The sequence below is a fragment of the Panulirus ornatus genome, chromosome 1 (genome assembly GCF_036320965.1).
Source record: "Panulirus ornatus isolate Po-2019 chromosome 1, ASM3632096v1, whole genome shotgun sequence".
In the NCBI taxonomy this organism is placed as follows: Eukaryota; Metazoa; Arthropoda; class Malacostraca; order Decapoda; family Palinuridae; genus Panulirus; species Panulirus ornatus.
Genome location: NC_092224.1, coordinates 20703802 through 20718193, shown reverse-complemented (window position 1 = coordinate 20718193; position 14392 = coordinate 20703802). Strand labels below are relative to the sequence as shown.

At 40.0% G+C, this 14392-nt stretch overlaps 1 protein-coding gene across 1 annotated transcript in view; it reads right to left on the bottom strand.

The window, feature by feature from the left end:
* LOC139762577 (uncharacterized) overlaps nucleotides 1-14392 on the bottom strand; it is a 228574-nt gene that overhangs the window by 8188 nt on the left and 205994 nt on the right. The window contains exon 22 of the mRNA XM_071687618.1: nucleotides 7364-7603. Coding sequence (XP_071543719.1) covers nucleotides 7364-7603 — 240 coding nt within the window. The remainder of the gene's footprint in view (nucleotides 1-7363; nucleotides 7604-14392) is intronic.

The following is a 14392-nucleotide window of genomic DNA, read 5'->3' as shown; positions in this document are numbered from 1 at the left end:
CCCACTTGAGGAAGTTCTAGAATGGTACATGCTTCAGAGATGGATGGAATACATGTAAGTGTGAGGCGGGGCTGTGAGATGTCACTATGGCTTTTCAATATATATATATATATATATATATATATATATATATATATATATATATATATATATATATATATATATATATATATTTTTTTTTCATACTATTCGCCATTTCCCGTGTTTGCAAGGTAGCGTTAAGAACAGAGGACTGGGCCTTAGAGGGAAAATCCTCACCTGGCCCCCTTCTCTGTTCCTTCTTTGGAAAATAAAAAAACAAAAAACACAAAAAAAAAAAAAAAACGAGAGGGGATGATTTCCAGCCACCCGCTCCCTCCCCTTTTAGTCGCCTTCTACGACACGCAGGGAATACGTGGGAAGTATTCTTTCTCCCCTATCCCCAGGGATAAAATATATATATATATATATATATATATATATATATATATATATATATATATATATATATATATATATATATATATATTCTTTTTTTCTGCTTTGTCGTTGTCTCCCACGTTTGCGAGGTAGCGCAAGGAAACAGACGAAAGAAATGGCCCAACCCACCCCCATACACATGTATATACATACGTCCACACACGCAAATATACATACCGACACAGCTTTCCATGGTTTACCCCAGACGCTTCACATGCCCTGATTCAATCCACTGACAGCACGTCAACCTCGGTATACCACATCGATCCAATTCACTCTTTTCATTGCCCTCCTTTCACCCTCCTGCATGTTCAGGCCCCGATCACACAAAATCTTTTTCACTCCATCTTTCCACCTCCAATTTGGTCTCCCACTTCTCCTCGTTCCCTCCACCTCCGACACATATATCCTCTTGGTCAATCTTTCCTCACTCATTCTCTCCATGTGCCCAAACCATTTCAAAACACCCTATTCTGCTCTCTCAACCATGCTCCTTTTATTTCCACACATTGTCCTCAAACATCTCATTTCCAGCACATCCATCCTCCTGCGCACAACTCTATCCATAGCCCACGCCTCGCAACCATACAACATTGTTGGAACCACTATTCCTTCAAACATACCCATTTTTGCTTTCCGAGATAATGTTCTCGACTTCCACACATTCTTCAAGGCTCCCAGGATTTTCGCCCCCTCCCCCACCCTATGATCCACTTCCGCTTCCATGGTTCCATTCGCTGCCAGATCCACTCCCAGATATCTAAAACACTTCACTTCCTCCAGTTTTTCTCCATTCAAACTTACCTCCCAATTGACTTGACCCTCAACCCTACTGTACCTAATAACCTTGCTCTTATTCACATTTACTCTTAGCTTTCTTCTTTCACACACTTTACCACTCAGTCACCAGCTTCTGCAGTTTCTCACATGAATCAGCCACCAGTGCTGTATCATCAGCGAACAACAACTGACTCACTTTCCAAGCTCTCTCATCCCCAACAGACTTCATACTTGCCCCTCTTTCCAAAACTCTTGCATTTACCTCCCTAACAACCCCATTCATAAACAAATTAAACAACCATGGAGACATCACACACCCCTGCCGCAAACCTACATTCACTGAGAACCAATCACTTTCCTCTCTTCCTACACGTACACATGCCTTACATCCTCGATAAAAACTTTTCACTGCTTCTAACAACTTGCCACCCACACCATATATTCTTAACACCTTCTACAGAGCATCTCTATCAACTCTATCATATGCCTTCTCCAGATCCATAAATGCTACATACAAATCCATTTGCTTTTCTAAGTATTTCTCACATACATTCTTCAAAGCAAACACCTGATCCACACATCCTCTACCACTTCTGAAACCACACTGCTCTCCCCAATTTGATGCTCTGTACATGCCTTCACCCTCTCAATCAATACCCTCCCATATAATTTACCAGGAATACTCAACAAACTTATACCTCTGTAATTTGAGCACTCACTCTTATCCCCTTTGCCTTTGTACAATGGCACTATGCACGCATTCCGCCAATCCTCATATTCATTTATATATATTCATCCCTGGGGATAGGGGAGAAAGAATACTTCCCACGTATTCCCTGCGTGTCGTAGAAGACGACTAAAAGGGGAGGGAGCAGGGGGCTGGAAATCCTCCCCTTGTTTTTTTTTTTAATTTTCCAAAAGATGTAACAGAGAAGGGGGCCAGGTGAGGATATTCCCTCAGAGGCCCAGTCATCTGTTCTTAACGCTACCTTGCTAATGCGGGAAATGGCGAATAGTTTGAAAGAAAAAAAGAAATATATATATATATATATATATATATATATATATATATATATATATATATATATATATATATATATATATATATATAACGCTACCTTGCTAATGCGGGAAATGGCGAATAGTTTGAAAGAAAGATATATATATATATATTATTCATTTTGCTTTGTTGCTGTCTCCCGCGTTTGCGAGGTAGCACAAGGAAACAGACGAAAGAAATGGCCCAACCCACCCTCATACACATGTATATACACACACGTCCACACACGCAAATATACATACCTATACATCTCAATGTACACATATATATACACACACAGACACATACATATATACCCATGCACACAATTCACACTGTCTGCCTTTATTCATTCCCATCGCCACCTCGCCACACATGGAATACCACCCCCCTCATGTGTGCGGGGTAGCGCTAGGAAAAGACAACAAAGGCCTCATTCGTTCGCACTCAGTCTCTAGCTGTCATGCAATAATACACCGAAACCACAGCTCCCTTTCCACATCCAGGCCCCACAGAACTTTCCATGGTTTACCCCAGACCCTTCACATGCCCTGGTTCAATCCATTAATAGCACGTCGACCCCGGTATACCACATCGTTCCAATTCATTCTGTTCCTTGCATGCCTTTCACCCTCCTGCATGTTCAGCCCCGATCACTCAAAATCTTTTTCAATCCATCTTTCTACCTCCAATTTGGTCTCCTACTTCTCGTTCCCTCCACCTCTGACACATATATCCTCTTGGTCAATCTTTCCTCACTCACCCTCTTCTGCTCTCTCAACCACACTCTTTTTATTTCCACACATCTCTCTTACCCTTACATTACTTACTCGATCAAACCACCTCACACCACACATTGTCCTCAAACATCTCATTTCCAGCACATCCACCCTCCTCTGCACAACTCTATCCATAGCCCACGCCTCGCAACCATATAACATTGTTGGAACCACTATTCCTTCAAACATAGCCATTTTTGCTTTCCGAGATAATGTTCTCGACTTCCACACATTCTTCAAGGCTCCCAGGATTTTCACCCCCTCCCCCACCCTATGATCCACTTCCGCTTCCATGGTTCCATTCGCTGCCAGATCCACTCCCAGATATCTAAAACACTTCACTTCCTCCAGTTTTTCTCCATTCAAACTTACCTCCCAATTAACTTGACCCTCAACCCTACTGTACCTAATAACCTTGCTCTTATTCACATTTACTCTTAGCTTTCTTCTTTCACACACTTTACCAAACTCAGTTACCAACTTTGGCAGTTTCCCACCATAATCAGCCACCAGCGCTGTATCATCAGCGAACAACTGACTCACTTCCTAAGCCCTCTCATCCACAACAGACTGCATACTTGCCCCTTTTTCCAAAACTCTTGCATTCACCTCCCTAACAACCCCATCCATAAACAAATTAAACAACCATGGAGACATCACGCACCCGGCGCAAACTGACATTCATTGGGAACCAATCACTTTCCTCTCTTCCTCGTTGTACACATGCCTTACATCCTTGATAAAAACTTTTCACTGCTTCCAGCAACTTACCTCCCACACCAGAAACTCTTAATACCTTCCACAAAGTATCTCTACCACATGCATTCTCCAGATTCATAAATAATACATACAAATCCATGTTTTTCTAAGCATTTCTCACATACACTCCTCAAAGCACACACTCGATCCACACTTCCTCTACTACACTGTTCGCCACTTCCCACGTTAGCGAGGTAGTGTTAAGAACAGAGAACTGAGCCTTTGAGGGCATATCCTCACTTGGCCCCCTTCTCTGTTCCTTCTTTTGGGAAATTAAAAACGAAAGGGGAGGATTTTCAGCCCCCCCCCTCCCTTCCCTTCCAGTCGCCTTCTACGACACGCATGGAATACGTGGGAAGTATTCTTTCTCCTCTATTCCCAGGGATACCCTATCCCCATGGATATCCTCTCTGTCAACTTTTCCTCACTTGTTCTCTCCATATCCAAAATCATTTGGGCACACTCTCTCCAGCTATTTCAACTACACTCTTTTCATTACCACACTTTTCTCTATTTTATTTCTTAATGATCAAACCACCTTTCACCAAATACTGTCCTTAAACATTTCATTTCCAAAACATCCAACCTCCTCACATACAGACAACATTGCTGAGACTATTATACCTTCAAACATACCCATTTTCACCTTCCCAGACAATGAATTCTCTTTCCACACATTCTTCATTGTTACCAAAGCTTTCATCCTCTCACCCACCCTATGACCCATTTCCACTTTCTGCCACATTTACTTCCAGGTATCTAAAACACTTCACTTTCTCCAGAATTTTTCCATTCAAACTCACACCTCAACTAACCTGTTCCTCTACCCTGCTAAATCTATTAAACTTGCTTTTATTCACATTTACTCTCACCTTCCCCCTTCACAAACTCAGTCATCAACTTCTGAAGTTTCTCACTTGAATCTACCACCAGTGTTTGGTCAATAACAAATAAAAAATGACTCCCACCCCATCTCCTACAGACTGCATATTTGCCCCACGCTACAAGACTCTTGCATTCACCTCCCCCACCACCCCATCTATAAACAAATTAAACAGCTATGGTGACATTACACAACCCCATCACAGACCAAACACTCACTCTTCTCTCTTCCTACTCATACACACACCTTATACCCTTCATAAAAAATATGTACTTTTTCTAAGCAGCTGTCCTCTAGCACCATATATTTGTAGGACCTTCCACACGGTGTCTCCATCAACCATCTGATCCTTTTCTAAAATCACATTGTTCCTCCCCAGTCTGATGCTCTCTACATGCTTAATCCCTCTTAATCACCACTCCCCCATACAACTTACCAGGAACACTCAACAAAACAAACTTATCTCCTATAATTTGAACACTACCCATCCCCCCCCTTGCCTTTATACAATGGCATTATAAATGCATTACTCCAATCCTCATGCACTTCACCATGATCCAATACATACACCCCCTTTCTTAAGAAATTCAACTTCATTATCATCCACTCCAGCTGCCTTGCCACATTTCATTTTAAAGGAGGCTTTCATCACCTCTTTTCACATTAGTTCTTGCCATGACTCTCACTTCAAATACCCCTTTGGCTCAAACACCTTAAACCAGCCACCCTATCATCAAACCCATTCAACAATCCTTCAAAGTTCTCACTACATTTTCCTCTTCATATCGTCTCTGTATTTTATGATTTTCCCTTGTGACCCACTCACTGATTTTCCCATATGCTTTCTTGTTTCTCTCACACTATTAATGTCTTTCCAACATCTTATTCCCCATGAAGTGTACTGATACTCATTCACCCCAACTTTCACTTGCCCTCTTTTTTAACTCTTGCACCTTCCTCTTGACCTCCTGCCACTTTCTTCTATACATATCCCAATCATTTGCACTCATGCATTGTAAGTACTTTCACTGACAACCTTACCTTGTCACCTCCCAACTCACTATCCTTTCTCACCTGCCTACCTTCCATCTTAAGCACTATTAATGTCTTTCCGCCATCTTATTCCCCATGAAGAGTACTGATACTCATTCACCCCAACTTTCACTTGCCCTCTTTTTTAACTCTTGCACCTTCCTCTTGACCTCCTGCCACTTTCTTCTATACATATCCCAATCATTTGCACTCATGCATTGTAAGTACTTTCACTGACAACCTTACCTTGTCACCTCCCAACTCACTATCCTTTCTCACCTGCCTACCTTCCATCTTAAGCATGGCACACACTAATTTAATACATGCTACCTCTGCTTTTCTGAATACCACATCCACATACCACATTCCTAGCTTTGTTTACTCTCACCTTCTGCCATTCTACACTCAATATTTCCTGGTATTTTTCATGTAACTCTCTTTTTCAAGCTCAATTACTTTTGTCACTCTCTTCTCACCCATAACATTTCTTTTTATCCAAAATCCTCCACAAATCTTCACCTGTGTCTTCATGAAGTAATGATCAGACATTCCACCAACTGCCCCTCTCAGAACATACATCCAAATGTCTCTCTTTTGCATACCTATCAATTTGTATGTGATCCAATAATGCCAGCTGTCTATCTTTCCCACTCACATACATATACTTGTGTATGTTCCTCTTTCTAGATCAGATGTTTCCAATCACCAGCCCTTTTTCAGCGCACATCTCCACGAGCTGTTCACCATTTCCATTCACTTTAATGAATATCCCAAGCTCCCTAATCATAACCTAAATTGCCACAACTCACCTTCATATTTAAATCAAGCATCAAAACTGCTGACACAGCTGGTCCCAAGACACTTGCCTTTCATCAACTTTCTTTTGGCCAGGTGCATAGGCACTAATAATCACACAACTCTAACAATCCACTCTTACTTTTACCCACATCAGTCTGCAGCTCACTTCTTTACACTATTTCATACACTCCCACAAGCCCTGCTGCAGCAGTAGTGCTACTCTTTCCTTAGCTTTTGCCCTTACACTGATCCCTGTCTTTACTCCTAGGACATTCCCAAACCATTCTTCCCCTTTACCCTTGAGCTTTGTTTCTCTCAAGAGAAATAACATCTAAGTTACTTTCCTCATACATACTACCTATCTCTCCTTTCTTCTCATATTGGTTACATACACACAAATTTAGACATACTAGCCTAAGCCTCTGAGGATAGTGAGCACTCCCTGCTTGGTGCCTTCTTCTGTTCCATCTTTTAGAAAGAAAGGTTCAAATTTTAATTTTAACACGTTCAAGTACAATCCTACCATGCCAATTACTTTATCTTCTGTAATTCCTATATCCACTTTAACACATTTACCTTCTATACAGTGGAACAATTAATGCCTCCATCCAATCATTAGAAAGACATAGGCAATACTTCATCATGCTTATGATGCTATACCTGATACTCCAAATTATATGTTATTTCGGAAATAATGTGCTTACATGATTTACATGGGTGCTACATTCAACACCAAATAAGTAAAAAGCATGTACAGAAACACATGTGACTTTTAATTCTTTACTGAATGCACACCCTCAATTTCAATACATTACCCTCACTGTGGAATCTTACCTTGGGCATGCCAGATTGGATGCACTGCTCCAAAAGATTGTCATTATCTGAAGAATTATCACCTGAGTCATTAAGACTAGGTCGCTGGCCTGAAGGATGTCGCTCCTTAGTTGGCTCCTCACCCGGGATGGAAAGTTGGGAAAGGTCAGATATGGAAGCAGCATGAGAGATGCTGGCAGGTGTGTCTTCTGTGCAGTATGTGCGGAGGGTGTCTCCCCCCCAGACCCCGCTACCAACACCCTGTGGAGGCACTGCTGGGTCAGCCTTTGTGTTGAACTGCTTCACCAGTAACACAAAGTCTCCATGTCTCCCAATTCTAAGGTAAATTTTCTTTTAATTCTTTCCTCATCTGGTATTCATGTATCAACTCCCAACAATTACTATTAAGCTTTCAACTCAAAAGTCTCATTTTTCTGAATATGTATTACCCATTACCCTCTAGACCAAATTTCAAGCAATAAAAATCAAACTGTTTCCTGGGTGAGGTCCTATAGACCTATCTTTCTTCACATCCTCCCCAAAAGCCACTTTGTGGCTGCTGGGTCAATTCCAATTTTGCCTATCAATTTTGAGAAACCCACTCCTATATCCCTTCTACATGGAGCCTTTGTATTTAGGGAGCAATAGGTCTCTTACATAAGCTGAGGTAAAGTAAATATCTTTAAAGGCATTTGCCCATAAGACAGGCTATGCATAAAATAAAATAACAGCAGAGTTGCATACTCAAGTGCATATGGAACAATGTTTCCAAATAAAGCTCATGTACGAATAAGTGCATGACCAAACAAATCTAAACATAACTGAAAGTTACGTAAGTTAAATACCATCCAACAGCATCTTCAGTGAGCATCATGAAGACAATATAAAGATAATAGAAATTAACAAGCAAATTCAATGAAGTTGACAAAAAAAGTAAAGTATGCATAATTATCACTATATGAGGAAAGTAGTTCACTATAAATATTCTATGTATGTTGTAAATTCACAGCACTCCATTATGTTTTCCATGGTCAGTCTAATTCAGCTTTGTTAACTGCAAGAGTACAATTTTCTTACAGATGAAAGAGTTAAGTTCAGTTATCATGTTGCAATATCATGTTATATTCTGAAGTGTTTTCTATGTACTAAGTTTAAGGCCTTTGATTTTTTATTTACTAATAGTTTTTTCCTTTAATTTCAGCCATTTTCCATCCAAAGATATATTCTGTCTATCTATCTTTATTTTTTATCATTTATTTTATTTTGCTTTGTCGCTGTCTCCCGCGTTAGCGAGGTAGCGCAAGGAAACAGACGAAAGAATGGCCCAACCCGCCCACATACACATGTATATACATACACGTCCACACACGCAAATATACATACCTATACATCTCAATGTACACATATATATACACACACAGACATATACATATAATACACATGTACATAATTCATAGTCTGCCTTTATTTGTTCCCATCGCCACCTCGCCACACATGGAATAACAACCCCCTCCCCCCTCATTTGTGCGAGGTAGTGCTAGGAAAAGACACCAAAGGCCCCATTCGTTCACACTCAGTCTCTAGCTGTCATGTAATAATGCACCGAAACCACAGCTCCCTTTCCACTATCTATCTATCTATCTATTATCATTGATTCCATTTCCAGTTTCATAGGTGGATCAAGTACATACAGCCCTTGAAATCATACACAACTTCAACCTATGGCCAATGAATTACGAGTTGAAACATGGACTAATATGCTCATAAAAGTGCTTTTTACTGTACCACTTTGCTCATTAAGTTGATTAGGCACTTGATTGTAACACCTTCATTAATACTAACTTTGTACATAAAATGCTTCTAAAACATCTGATCCCCAATTGAGCCCTAATACATCCTCTTGCTTTACTTATTCAAATGCTTCTACTACATCTGATCCCTATGAATTTCTCTAGCATCTCCATCTGCAATATCCTACACCCTAATAAATTCTCTTGCTTTACTTATTCATCTCTTTTGTAGTTCATCATCCTTATGCATATGACTATACTAAAGGACTGTGCATTTTCTTGACCAAGGTACCATCTACCATACATTCTAGAAGGCCATACCATCTTAAAAGACTTTCAACAAAGAACTTTTCTCATGATTTGTTATCACTACATATCTTTCTCATACATTCACTCTTAATTCTATCTATTCGCTTAAATTCAAGTATACAAAGCAAGTTACTCATCTCTATTGCTCTTTTTTAACCACCCTGAATGAATTCTTTTATAATTCATTTGGTAACTCCATACTGACTGAATTTTGCAATGGCCCTAAAGCCTTTGATAAAAGATAAACATTCCAAATAAAACTGCATATCTATGAAGCATAAGGTTTTCCTGTCTCTTATCAATTCACTGAGGTAACTGTTGAACAGAAAGACATGCAGTCTCAATTCCTCTTCCTATGGATTAAGGATTCAGCTCTGTACAGTCCAAATTATCAGCTGCCTACCTAGGTGTGCTCAATGAAAACCTTGGATCTTGCAATATAAATGTAATGTGTAACAAATTGTTTGGGCATCCTATGATTTTCTACAGCTGGGATCTGCTTAGGGTGCTATATGATGTGCATTAGATGTATGCAAAGAATGTGAGGCTTAATACACCCTAGCTTTCAACCCAAGCACTTTCTTAAAACAAATCATGTACCAATTATCTTAACTGGTAGTCTTTGTTCTTCATGTTTCCAAAGCTCTTAGCAAAGCTGAATACTTCAAATACAGCCATATATTGATTAAGCATAAGCTATAATTACTGCTGTAAGTTATGTATTTGCAGAATATCAATTTGCATTTGCAAATATCATATGGAATGATAAGAAGTCTAACTGACCTTAGGGAATGGAAGAAAACATGTATGAAGCACAAGCTTGCTATACGCCTCCCTAAATCCATTCATTACTGAAGGAATGGATCTTGCAATGTTTATAACATCATGAATGGCATCCAATCTTATGGATGCCATAGGTATATGGTAAATATCTAAGGGAACATGAGACTAAGTGAAATCTAATATTCAATTCAAGAAACTCTACACTATGTCTTCTCATCAGGTAGACTTTGTGATATTGTGAGTTTGAAATTATCACTTGCATCCATTACACACTAAAACTCAGAAAACCCTTTGGGTCATGCACTCTTCAGAGTTGCTTTAGATTCATCACAAACTATAACCTAGTGTGTAATATTCTAAGCTGGACACCTGGTCATGGGTACAACTGCTTAACAGCCAAAATCTTGGCTTTTCATATGTGAACTAAGGGGTCTGCTAAATAAGAATGATCCTAAATTATGTTTTAAGTGGAATATGTGCACAACACATATACTAGGGTGGATTCTTAGGCTCATGATTTTATTACTAACCATATTGTCAACACATATATAGGACTCCATAATTCAGTTGCATTATCTGTTTCTATTGCAGTGATGTTACTCACTCAGTAAAGATCATTATATCATTTGCCAGATAAGTAACTGATAATAAAAATATCCTTACACCACTCTCCTTAGTCTTTGAGTACTCTACATTTCACACACAATTCAACTCTTGTCAAAAGCAGTCTCCCAAATTTGTCTGGCACATTTGCACTACTCACATAAACTTCCTTTCTTTATGTACCTACCTCCTTTAAAAGCTGTTTGGTATTCTCCCTAAATTCACAATCCCTCTTCTGAACTCTTCACTGCTTCCCTTTCATTCAATTTAACATTCTCATATCTGACTTCATATTCAACATTCTTTGGCCTTAATTCAATTTCTCCTTCATATTCTTTCTCCTTAACCTACTTCTTTAGATCTTCATTCCACAATAATATTTCTCTCTGTCTACAACCTATACCAAGAGTGCTGCATATCTTTACCACAGCCTTTATCAAAACACTCTATCTATATACCTATATCTCTGATGCTTGTTCCAAGTGAAATTCTCCCAAGGGGGTGGCAATGGCAATAATTTCTCCACAGCTAATGAACTCCAATGCTGCTTCTTAGCCTTTAGTGCCTCACCATTAGCAAGCCACTGGCAGATGGCAAATCCAGTACAGTGTTTGGAGAGGCTCCTACCTAATGTTCCTATGACGACTTCAATCTAATGCTCCTGCCTAAATGTTCTTACCTACTACTTCTATCTACGGCTCCTATCATTTTGCTAAAAAACAGAGATAGCACATTGTGTTTACTGCAGGAAAATCTAGCAATAGAAAATGAGCTGTGTGAGTTAAATGTTGTCAAAAGTTATGTATGACAAGGAGAGAGATTTTATATCTCTCTACAGAATGCCAGCAGTCCATGTCTGGGTGATCCACAGAGGAGACAGCTACCTGGGTCAGAAGAGTGCAACATGACAACCATTGAAACTCTAGCTCACTCTTTAACTTCCCCTTAAAGTCTCAACCTCAACATCTGTTGTTTCAATAATATCTCACTTTCTTATTTGACTTCTCTTGGAAGTTGAGTTTTGAACTTCTTATAAATTTCTTGTTTTTACATTGACATATCTATTACTACACCATCTAAAAAAAAAAAAAGGCTAATCTACACATCAGTATATGAGCCAATAAGTTCCCACACAATCCTCTCACAGAATGCACACTATCTATGAAATTATTTCTTACCAAAAAATAAAGTTCTTGTCAGCAGTGAGTGTATTGGGTAAAGAAAGAAATTATAAGGGTGAAAAGAATAAAAATGCCACTAAAAAGCCAGAAAAGCTGAGGGTCTAAATGGAATGGTGAATGAATTGGTAAAAAATAGGTGAAACTACTGTTGTATTAGAGCATGAAGATAGTCAGTGTTCTACCCTTTCCAAAGATGGCAAAATGTGTGATATGTATGAGAATGATCATGTTAAAAGAATCAAAGAATGGCCCAACCCCCCCATACACATGTACATACACACGTCCACACACACAAATATACATACCTACACAGCTTTCCATGGTTTACCCCGGACGCTTCACATGCCTTGATTCAATCCACTGACAGCACGTCAACCCCTGTATACCACATCGCTCCAATTCACTCTATTCCTTGCCCTCCTTTCACCCTCCTGCATGTTCAGGCCCCGATCACACAAAATCTTTTTCACTCCATCTTTCCACCTCCAATTTGGTCTCCCTCTTCTCCTCGTTCCCTCCACCTCCGACACATATATCCTCTTGGTCAATCTTTCCTCACTCATTCTCTCCATGTGCCCAAACCATTTTAAAACACCCTCTTCTGCTCTCTCAACCACGCTCTTTTTATTTCCACACATCTCTCTTACCCTTACATTACTTACTCGATCAAACCACCTCACACCACACATTGTCCTCAAGCATCTCATTTCCAGCACATCCATCCTCCTGCGCACAACTCTATCCATAGCCCACGCCTCGCAACCATACAACATTGTTGGAACTACTATTCCTTCAAACATACCCATTTTTGCTTTCCGGGATAATGTTCTCGACTTCCACACATTTTTCAAGGCTCCCAAAATTTTCGCCCCCTCCCCCACCCTATGATCCACTTCCGCTTCCATGGTTCCATCCACTGACAGATCCACTCCCAGATATCTAAAACACTTCACTTCCTCCAGTTTTTCACCATTCAAACTCACCTCCCAATTGACTTGACCCTCAACCCTACTGTACCTAATAACCTTGCTCTTATTCACATTTACTCTTAACTTTCTTCTTCCACACACTTTACCAAACTCCGTCACCAGCTTCTGCAGTTTCTCACATGAATCCGCCACCAGCGCTGTATCATCAGCGAACAACAACTGACTCACTTCCCAAGCTCTCTCATCCCCAACAGACTTCATACTTGCCCCTCTTTCCAAGACTCTTGCATTTACCTCCCTAACAACCCCATCCATAAACAAATTAAACAACCATGGAGACATCACACACCCCTGCCGCAAACCTACATTCACTGAGAACCAATCACTTTCCTCTCTTCCTACACGTACACACGCCTTACATCCTCGATAAAAACTTTTCACTGCTTCTAACAACTTGCCTCCCACACCATATATTCTTAATACCTTCCACAGAGCATCTCTATCAACTCTATCATATGCCTTCTCCAGATCCATAAATGCTACATACAAATCCATTTGCTTTTCTAAGTATTTCTCACATACATTCTTCAAAGCAAACACCTGATCCACACATCCTCTACCACTTCTGAAACCACACTGCTCTTCCCCAATCTGATGCTCTGTACATGCCTTCACCCTCTCAATCAATACCCTCCCATATAATTTACCAGGAATACTCAACAAACTTATACCTCTGTAATTTGAGCACTCACTCTTATCCCCTTTGCCTTTGTACAATGGCACTATGCACGCATTCCGCCAATCCTCAGGCACCTCACCATGAGTCATACATACATTAAATAACCTTACCAACCAGTCAACAATACAGTCACCCCCTTTTTTAATAAATTCCACAGCAATACCATCCAAACCTGCTGCCTTGCCGGCTTTCATCTTCCGCAAAGCTTTTACTACCTCTTCTCTGTTTACCAAATCATTTTCCCTAACCCTCTCACTTTGCACACCACCTCGACCCAAACACCCTATATCTGCCACTCTGTCATCAGACACATTCAACAAACCTTCAAAATACTCATTCCATCTCCTTCTCACATCACCACTACTTGTTATCACCTCCCCATTTGCGCCCTTCACTGAAGTTCCCATTTGCTCCCTTGTCTTACGCACCCTATTTACCTCCTTCCAGAACATCTTTTTATTCTCCCTAAAATTTACTGATAGTCTCTCACCCCAACTCTCATTTGCCCTTTTTTTCACCTCTTGCACCTTTCTCTTGACCTCCTGTCTCTTTCTTTTATACTTCTCCCACTCAATTGCATTTTTTCCCTGCAAAAATCGTCCAGAAGAAAGTACATGAAGCATTTGCAAATTTATAAAAAAAAATATGAAAAAAGGAATGCTTTTGAGTTGGTCTCACTAGGAAGCTTGAATGGACCCTAAGCACTTTTATGAAGG